The 10,518-nt window shown below is 48.9% G+C and overlaps 1 protein-coding gene across 1 annotated transcript in view; it reads right to left on the reverse strand.

The window, feature by feature from the left end:
• DLG5 (discs large MAGUK scaffold protein 5) overlaps nt 1–10,451 on the reverse strand; it is a 137,112-nt gene extending 126,661 nt beyond the window's left edge. The window contains exon 1 of the mRNA XM_019656994.1: nt 9,921–10,451. Coding sequence (XP_019512539.1) covers nt 9,921–10,224 — 304 coding nt within the window. The 5' untranslated portion in view covers nt 10,225–10,451. The remainder of the gene's footprint in view (nt 1–9,920) is intronic.
• Between the last annotated feature and the right edge of the window lie 67 nt (nt 10,452–10,518).

Consider the following 10,518-nt stretch of genomic DNA (forward strand, 5'->3'; position numbering starts at 1 on the left):
GGTCCATGCACACTCTGGACTCTCCCTTAGGTGTCTCTCTAACTCCAGGTATGGCCTGTGCCCTGTGTCACCTCCTGGTTCCAAGGACAGGCAGGGGATTGGCTCCATTCAAGGGCAGGCCACCCTCAAAGGCAGTGGTGGTGGGAGCAGCTTGCCCTCATCTCACGTAAGTCACCTCAATCCTCACCAAAGGCCTAGGAGAAGAATACAGATAAGGAAAAAGAAAGCCCAGAGAGGTTGAGTAATTTGCCGAAGTCACACAGCTTAAGATGGAAACTGTGGGGTTCCACAAGACTGGATTCATGACACTCAGCTCTCTCTAGTCTTATGGATTCACTCCCTGGCTCCAAACCCACCAATGATCTGTGTCACCCACCCTCCCAGAAGTAACTTAATACTCTCAGGGCAGAGACTATCTTCCTGCTCCCCTGCCCAGTACCTCCCTGGGGCTCAGGAAAGACTTATCCAACAGTTAACAGTCCCAAACCTGCAGTCAGCAAACCACCAGGACAGGTGGCTCCTGAGGCATCCCCAGAAACCCCACCTGTGGACCAAAGTCCAGTCCAGTCCTAGAGAAGACCCCAAGAGGTTTCACCATCTCTAAGAATAACCATCACAAAACCAGACTTCATTCTGGTCTAGCCACACTGGGGAAACTGAGGCCCACAGAGGTCATACACCTTGTGCGAGACCAAACAACTAAAGGAATTTATTGGCCCCAGAATCTACTGCACATCTAAATCACTAACACATCTCAAAATATCTACTGGCCCCAGAACCCCATGTGCCCACTTTGGCTGGTATGAGAAGTTCAAAGAATGGGAAAATGTAGGTTTTAGCTCCCCAAGAGAGAGAAGTGGGAGAAAATTCAAAAAACAATGGTATACATTGATGTTCTAGTCCATGCCCTAATGCTGAAGTTTTCCAAAAGTGCAATTCTCAGAACACTAATGTCGCAAAATGCTCAATGAAAAAGGACTTTGTGGTCAAATCAGTTTGGGAAACGCTACACAGTGAACCCACGCCAGTGAAGTCCCAATGCACACTGGCTTGTTAGTGTTCTCGAGAGGCTCCCAGTAGAGAAACCCGTGTGACCTGCTCAAACGAGCACTGGTCAAATGCATTTGACCACAGAACCCTTTTATCAAGTAACACCATTGACATCCCACCAAACCAGTGTTTAAGTGTTTCCTTGGGAAATGCTGATCTAAGCCTTTTGAAAGAAAATCTTGATAGCCAGTTACCCTGGATTCAAGACTGAAAAACCAAACCAACCCTGAATGGGATAAAGAGGAAATGTCTACAAAGCAGAAATAACTAACATACTTCAAGGCCTTTGGGAATGGCGATATTAGTACTGGAAACACAAAGGAAATGTGTGAACATCCCTTGGCTGCCAGATATGAATGCTGTTGGGAGTCTACGGTTAGTAACTTCTGGCCTCAAAAGAGTTATAGATGACTACTGAAATTCAATCTTTCTTTAAAGTCCAAAGAACAGTCCTGAGACTTTCCAAAATAGGTTGGGGAAAAAAATACATAATTTTTAGAAGAAAGAGGAAAGAAAATGTTGGAACTAGGACTCCAGTCAGGCCACTCGTCCCCAAGCCAAGGTGTTGTGGACAGTATGGATTTCCTTAATTAAAACTTAAAACACGCCGGCTGAGTGGCGCAATGGTTAAGAGTTGGCTTGGGACGCCAGCTCTGAGCAGCAGGGCTACCGGTTTGGATCCCACATGAGGGCCAGTGATGCTGCGCCCTTTACAGCTAAGATGGTGAACAACAGCTTGACCTGAGGCTGGGCTGATGTGAGTCCCCAGCGATGGCGTAGGCTGCAGCCCCTGCTGCAGTGGGCTGCCATAAAGCTACCGTGAGTGGCCGGCAGCCAGCGTGAGCTGCCAAGAGCCGCCGTGAGCGGCCGTCCAGTGGCCGGCGACTGATCTGCCTCACCCGGGAAGAGCGCAATGATACCAACTTGAACCAGTGAAGCGATGTCCTCCACAACTAGACTGAAGAACAAAAGGATGGCAACTTGTCTGTTCCCCTCCCCCAATCCCCCAATGCTGTTCCCTTCTCCCAATTTCCCAATAAAATCTTAAAAAAAAAAAATTAAAACCAAAATTAGCAATTTCTCCAAAAATTAAACATTGAATTGCTTCATGACCCATAATTCCACTCCTGTATATATACCCAAAGAACTGAAAGCAGGGTCTCCAAGAGATATATGGAGCATTTATAGCAGCATTAGTCACAATAGCCAAGGGGCGCACACCCAACTGTCCTGACAGATGAATAGAGAAACAAAATGTGATCTATACATGCAATGGACTTATCATTCGACCTTAAAAAAGGAAATCCTAGAGCCAGCTGAGTGGCTCAGTTGGTTAAGAGCTCACTCAAGAGTTTGAGCTCTGAGCAACAGGGGTTCAAGTCCAACCTGAGCTGAGTTGCCGCTGAGCTGCCAACAGGTGGCAGGATGGCTCGGTTGAAAAAAGAAAAAGGAAATCCTGACACATGCTACAATATGGATGAACCTTGAAGATCCTGTGCTAAGTGAAATAAGGCAAACACAAAAAGACAAATAATATATGATTCCATTTACATGAGGTACCTAGAGTAGTCAAATTCATAAAGACAGAAAGTAGAAGGGTAGTTGCCAGGGGCTGGGTGAGGGGGTGAATGAGGAATTGTTCTTCAATGGATACAGAGTTTCAGTTTTACAAGATGAAAGAGTTCTGGAGATGGATGGTGGTGATGGTTGCACAACAATGCAAATGTATTTAATACCACTGAACTGTACACTTAAAAATTATTAAAGTATGGCCAGCCGGGTGGCTCAGTTGGTTAAGAGAGCAAGCTCTGAGCAACAGGGTCGGCAGTTCTATTCCCACATGGGCCAGTGAGCTGCGCCCAAGCTAAGCTGCCATTGAGCTGCCAACAAGTGGCAGGATGGCTCAGCTGGTGAGAGCACCTGCTCCTAACAACAAGGTTTCCAGTTCAACTCCTGCACGGGATCGTGGGCTATGCCCACCTGGAACTAAGACTGAACACAGCACCTTGAGCTGAGTGGCTGCGAGCTGCCAACGGGTGGCCGGATGGCGACTGGACTTGGGAGCTGAGCTAACTGTGCCCTCCACAACTAAGACTGAAGGACAACAACTTGGCTGTTCCCCTTCCCCAATTCCCCAACACTGTCTCCCTCCCCCGATTTCCCAATAAAAATCCTAAAAAAAATTTATTAAAATAATAGATTTCATGTTATGTATATTTTGCCACAATTTAAATAAATGGTCCAAATAGTAAATGTTATGCTGTGCGTATTTTACCACACACACAAAAAAAACTCAAAGCAAAGACGTTATGGCCTTTAGTGTGAAATGAACAACAGTCACTTCGCAATTACCCACCAAGGGTTTAAAGCTGGATGGCTAACATGGAATATTCCAAACACCTCTGTTTAGTTTAAAAGGTTTCTGTAGCACTGTCATCGAACTCTGTCTCAAAAAGATCAATACAGACACAATTCAGAGATATGCAATCTGCCACACGTAAAAGGTGAAAAAAGGTGCACTATCCCCCTAGCTCAATCCCACTTAAAACTCTTCTCTGAACACACTCGGCATCCCAGCTGCACAAACTGATAAGCAGCTCAGCCCTCTTGTTCCACATCCACTATTTCTGAGGCTCACATCTTCCCAAGGTTATAGGAAAGAACTGAAAAGCCCCCTTGCACTGGCCTGCAGAATGGCTAAGTGGTTGGAATGAGGTAGAACAAAAAAAAACTAAGATAAAAGATTTCTCCTCCATTGCTTACTTTTTCAGGAAATAGGAAGCCAGAGTATTAAAAATCACTCAACACTAACACTCAGTGAGAAAACAGTAATCATGGTACAGAGCTGGATGGAGCCTCAGAAATCTCGCCCAACCCCATCCCCAAGCCTCAGCGGACCTCATGCCGCCTTGGAAGCGCTAAGAATCCCACAGGACTGAGCAAGTCCTCAGTCAATGCGAAACTTCTAGTTCGACTGTTGTGCTGGAGAAAAAAAGAAGCGACGCCCCAGGTAATTAAGAAGCTCATTCAATGTCAAGATGTTGCACAGGTAGGAGCAGATCCCCATCCAAGACTCTTTCGAGGACACCAAGCTGACATTCAAAGTCTAAGTGCAAAAAGGGAAGGCCTCGCCAATGCTACAAAAGGCAATGTGGGCGCTCCACATGGCTGCTGGCAGCCAGTCCCACAATGCCAGCACCTGATGGGTGATCTTGAGAACTTCAGACACCAAGGTCATACCACCTGCCTCCATCACAGACATACTGTGGGTGGTGACATCCATGTGTGCATCTGGGATTCGCTCTAGCCTTCCTGTACTCCCACAGCCTTCTGTCACTGTGAAGTCACCACTTAGGAAATCTGCACGTATTTCTGAAGAGCTTTGGGGCTTACTCAGGGTCACAACACTCATTCTACACACAGCTGACTAGTCACCCACTCAATAGAAATTTATTGAACATCTATCTTGGGCCAGGCTCTATTCTAGGCAATAGAAACAGAATAGCAAATTGGGCTTGTGGAGATTACATTGTACTCTCGATGACCCAGGGCCACAGTAAAAGGAACCCTGACATCTGTTCAGCATAGTTTACAAGGATCTCTCACATAACCCTCAGAAATATCAGAAGAATCCCAGGTGTCTGGCTCTAAGGCTGGTTCTAGGCTGCGCTACTCACCACACTAACAAAAGCGCCTCCTTTTTCCTTACCACTAATTGCCAAATGGCAGAGTGAAGTCGTTGCTGTTTTAATTATTTTGTAGAGTATTTTGTAGAGGAGATAAGTTCAGAGAGGTAAACCGCCTTGCTCACGGTCTAAAGCCTCTCCCCACCACCCCACTCTAGCAATGACCTTGCCTGCTAACTTGCCTCATCACACAAAGATGAGACCACATGTCATGGACATTGACCTGCTGTTTTACCTGCATAACATCCTTCCTGTTCTTCTTTTGGAAAACTGCTTCTCCCCACTCTAAAGAACCATATGGTACTGGTATGAGACCTCAATCACAGCATTCTATCACCCAACCCTATTGGCTGGGTCCACTGATGAGCCAATCTTAGTCCTCTAGCCCTGGCCAGTGATTGAACCTCACAGGGACACATAACCCTAGTCTGGCCAATCAGAATCCTTCCATGAGATTTCGCTGCCTGGGCTAACTGGATAGAGCTCCCTTTATTCTTTGGTCAGGGACTGTGAAGATAGAAGCCAGAGGCCCAAAACCATGTTCCAGGCCCAAGAGAAAAGACTGCAGCATTCAGGATCAATTATCCAAAGGCCAGTTTCCCCAAACCATACCAAGGCTTTAGAATATTATATAATAAATGTCTTTTTTCTGCCTAATACAATCTAAGTTTCTGTCACTTATAATAAAGGCACCCTGAACCAATACACAGAGGGATAGAAATAAAATCTGCCTTTCTCTTAGAAAACTCTTCTCAACTATTACTTTCAAGTTCCTCCATTACATCCTCTCAAATAACACAATTAAAAGAACCAAAAGAAAAACTATTATAATCGTTGGAGCTTGCTTGTACTTATGTATCTGTCCCTGCTGACCCTCCAGAGCAGAGTGGATGAAGAAAAGGTAGCTGGTACCCAAAGAGAGTAGGGAGATAACAAAAGGCCCAGGTAACCTCTAATGAATAATAAATAATCCACACCTGACTATCAGTAGCCAACTGCACTCCTCCTGCTGGAAAAAGCCTGGCAGGGTTATTCCTTTAAAAAAAAATTCCTCTGGCTATAACTTCTGACAAGCATACAATGCCTAAATTCCAAGAGTCATCCAAACCCCTCTCTCAACCTTGCCATCATGGTCTCCCAGATTACCTTTGCACCCCTATCCATCCAGAGCCAATGCCAATCCCCCACTCCACTGAGGCTGGTCTAATTTCTGCAACCTGAAAACACACAGCTCATCTCATGGCCAGGGCCCTGCTCTTGTGTCTACGGCCCAGAGCACCCTCCTCCTTTCCCTCTGCACGTTCACAGTACCCTTTCAACACCCAGCTCAAGCCCCTGTCCCTCCACGAAGCCTCCCCCAGCCTCCCCAGCAGACGCTGCCTCTCCATTCTCTTAACTCTGGTGAAGCTATGTCAGCCAGCTCAATAGGAAACTGAAGAGGAGGCACAGAGGCAACAAGAAGGATACATTCAGCTCTGAGCACACTCTAGAGAGGGTCAGGGGCCAATCACCAAGCTCTGCAACTTCTGCCCCACAAGAGAAGCCTGGGGGAACTGGTTTGGTAATTAAAGCCCCATAGGGGTGGATAAGAGTATTTGCGGAAAGCATGTAGTATACAGAGTTTTAAAAGGAGGAAAATGCCTGCTTGTATTTATATCATTCAATTGATCTGTCTCATAATGTCACTCTCCTGAGTGTCCCATTCCCCCAACTAGGCAGCAAGCTGCAGGCTGGAATTACATCCTACGCACCCCTGTCTCTGTCTGCATCCTGGTCCCACCTGGACCGAGCACAGGACCAGGCACTTCGGTCCTCCCCGATCACATTCTGCCCTCCCAGTGGCTGAGGTAGGCAGTGTAGCACCCTTAGCCCCATCTCACAGATAAGGTTACTGAGGTTCAAGGCCAGGCATGGGCCCTCACTCCAGGTCCAAGCAGTCAAAGAGCTTCAGTGAGAAAACCCAGATGTTAGGAACTAGTCAGAGAATCCAAGAGAAAAAACAAAGGACTATGCGGGCTCTGAGTGAACAAACAAGATCCTGGTACAACTGTGGAAAAAACCCTAGAGGCCTGGGCCCCTCACAGGAAAACAACAGTTCTATCTCTACCACCAGCAGGGGCAGAGGTGATCACTTCTTCCTTACAGATCCATGCACAGGGACAAGCAAAGGCTACATAATGCCACAGAGTTCCCAATGCTGGAAATGGCCTGAAATTGCAGTGGGAGGGCCTAATCAGGTAACAGGAAAAAGCACCCAACAAGGAATCAGGAGCACTGTGCTACACCTCATTCCAGCTTCTTTCTGCCCTATACTGGCCTGTCCTCACACCTCACAGATGGGGGCATGCATCCAGCATAATGCAGGGAAGACACAACTCATCTCACTGGGGTTGCCATAGAATTAAGTGAGATGTTAAAACATGCGGTAAGATACAAAATGCTGAAAAGCAATGTACAATGAATCCTGGTATAGGACTCCCCCAGCCCCAAAATAAAATAACACTGTATTTTCTTAGTCACCTTCATAACCCCAGGCCTAAACATGGTGGGTTACAAATGTCTGGGGCTCTAACTGAGCATGAGCAAAACAGTTGGGTTTGGAGTGCTCCCCTGGCCAGTTCCACCTAGGCCAGCTTTCTCCCAGTTCCAGGACCAATGTGGGGGGCTGCCAGGCATCGTGGAAGCCCAGCAAACTCCTACAGCACACAAGTGCCAGGCAGGGAATGGCATTCTGCGCCCACCAAGGAAGCCCAGAACTAGGTGAGGGAACACCTCGGATGTAGAGATGGTAACAAAGGGGCCTCCCCTTGATGCTATAGATCTTTAGGAAGCCAATTGGTTCCTCTCTCAGGATCCCACAAAGGCCTTGCACTAAGGCCGGCTTTATAGGCAGAGCTGTGGACCTGCATGCGGAGTAGAAATACTGGGGAGAGCAAGGAAGCAGGATGCAGTGCTGGCTCCTGGGGGATGAGACGGGTGCTTCCATCCCTTCAACCAGAGCAGCTCTTTTATGCTCTAAGCTTTGCCCCATGAGAAGAGCTTCCTGGCTAAAAGAAAAAAAACGTTGGAAAACCACTGCCCAGTAAATCATCCTTTACAAAGATCTCAACATTCTACTATTTACTTGCATACCACATCATTCCTGTCCCCCAAAAGCCCCAGATGGTATCTTGCCATACCAAATGCTACCCTAATTTTTTTCTAAAGTATTAACTAAAATAAACTTAACTTCCCCTTGAAAATTATTTTTCTGAGGATTTCATGAGCCTCTGCAAGGCTATAGAACTCTGCATTGTGGTAAAACCAGGGACTGAAATCACTGCCCTTGGGGATAAAATCCAAACTCTATTCCATCCTTTCCTCAGAGGTTGGGACCAGCTCCTAGAACTTCAGCTCCTAGAACTTCAGATGTGAGGCTCCATCTTCTCCACCAGGCATGGAAAAAGGGAGAACCTAATTAATGGCAATTCACCCATCTATTCCAGAGATTAAAGCTAGCGCTGATTCAAACACATCCCAACAAGGACTTGAGTCTGCACTCTAACTTGTGTGCTTCCCTGATACACCTCCTCCTTCAAAGATAGATAAATGAATAGACACAAAGATAAAAGCAATTAAAACGAAAAAAATTACCCTGAGATTTCCCTCTGTCCTTATCCCCTTGGCCATATCTGAAAGCCCTTCTTTGCATCTTCAAAAGCACCATCCCAGGAGTGGACTGGATTTGCCCAGCAACTCAGATATATGATCATAATTGCGGGACAGAATGCAGGTTTGAGGGGTGTAAATGCCAGAGTCAGAAACTCAAAGCGGAGATAAAAGAACCACAAATAAAATGATGTGCTGTTTAAATAAAATAATGTGGCCAGCAGTTTAGTCTCTCTGTATGTCAGTTCCCTTCACTATAAAAAGTGCGGTTGAGACAGCCAATATACATCGGAGCTGTTACCAGGAACAGCTTATAAAAATCATTTCCTTAATAAGTGAGGCTTTTAACAGCCATATAAACAGATCTCATCAGCCTTTGGCCTACAGGTTGCTAAAGGCAGTCTGTCAGCCCTCTCCGTTCATTCTTAAAATAAGGACAAGCCATAGAAACAGTGGCACTTGGTGATTCCTGGTTCCAAACGTGTTCAATAAAACAGTAGGTCATAACTAAGAACTCCTGGTGCTCCGTACTTTGAGCATTTCAACCACTCCAGGCCGGAGTTTTCTCTCTGGCAAAGTAAGAATAATAGCTCACAGACTAGTAACAATTAAATGTGATAAACCAGAGCGCCTGCCACAACAGTAGGTGCCTAATTAATGCCGGTTCTCTTCCTCTCTCAGTGCTATGACTTCTTCCTCGAGCTTTCTTGTCTAAAAGGCTGACTTCCGACACTCCTCAACCAGGCCTGTCCAAGCCTACCGCTTGTCACAAACCCCCAGCAGTAACCCCCACGCAGGAAAACTCACAAATCTGTCACAACCCCCCAAGGGAAGCAGCCACCAACCTTCTCTCTTCACACAGCTCAGCACCTTCAGGGAGGGATCTGAGCTCCAGCAACCACTATTAGGATTTTCCCATGGTGCAATGCAACTTCCCCAACTTTTCCAGGCCCACAGTTTCCAAAGAAACCTAGCAGGCATTGTGCATAATCAACCACAAGTCTGAGCGAGCAAAGAGATTGAGTTCAGGGCACACGGAGCTAAGAGAGCCAGAAAGTGAAAAGGCACTAGTGGTCCTGAAACCGGTAGCAGAGACCAAAATTCCAGAGTACCGAACCTGGCCCAGGTTCCATTCTTCTAGGTTGTATCATTGATTAAAGGCTAGCAAGGCCTCTCCAAGGACGGGTGGATGGTGAAGCGCCTTAGAAAGGGGACTAACGGACATCCCACAGAGGTGGTCCGGGGGCTGGACCTGGTTGGACCTGATGGTCTCAGGAGGACCCTGCTGCCGTGGCACCCGGGAGGGTCAAGGCCTGCAGTGCCTGGCATTGTTCAGGCGACGACGGGACTGGGGGAGGAGGTGTGAAGTAGGGGTCCGCGCATCGCCCCCTCCCCAGGCCGACTAAAGGAGGAAAGGTTGTCCCTGCGGCCAGCGCCAGGTACAAGAGTGGCCCTCCCGAGCTCCCCCTCGGAGAACAGGAGCGAGAAGTGGTGGACGGCAGGTCGGAGAGGCCAAGGCGGAGGTCCGACACTCACCGGCGCCCTCGGCGGGCTGCGGCGGCCCGACGACGCCGTTCAGGTAGAGAATGGGCAGCAGGTGAGGCTGCGTCTTCTCCAGCGCCGCCCGCAGGTCCTGGAAGTGGTCCCGCTCCTTGGCCAGGAGCAGCTTCAGCAGCAGCTCCGCCTTGGTGCCTCCCGCCTCCTCGTCCAGCTGCCGCCGCTCGCCGGGGCTCAGTGCCCCCGCGGCCTCGAGCAGTCCGAGCACGGCCTCCACCTCCGTCATGGCCTGGGCCAGGCTCTGCTGACACTGGGCGAGCAGCTCCCGGCGCTGGGGTTCCATGGTGGCGGGCCGCCCCGCCCCGCCGGACGGCTCCCGGGCTCCCGAGCGGCCCCGCGGCGCCTCGGGGCGGAGAGCCCCTGGCTGCAGCCCTAGCGCGCCGGGGGCCGTGAGGCAGCGGGGGCCATGGGCCGGGGGCCTGGGCGCGCTGGGGGGGCCCAGGCGGCGGGCGGCGCTCAGCAGCGGCCGCCTCCCGGGCTCAGGAGCGCAGCCATGTTGGCTGCGGCGGCGGCGGGACTGGAGGAGGAGGAGGAGGAGGAGGAGGAGGAGGAGGAGGAGACGGAGGAGGAGAAGGAG

Source organism: Hipposideros armiger, unplaced genomic scaffold (assembly GCF_001890085.2).
Source record: "Hipposideros armiger isolate ML-2016 unplaced genomic scaffold, ASM189008v1 scaffold_272, whole genome shotgun sequence".
Lineage (NCBI taxonomy): Eukaryota > Metazoa > Chordata > Mammalia > Chiroptera > Hipposideridae > Hipposideros > Hipposideros armiger.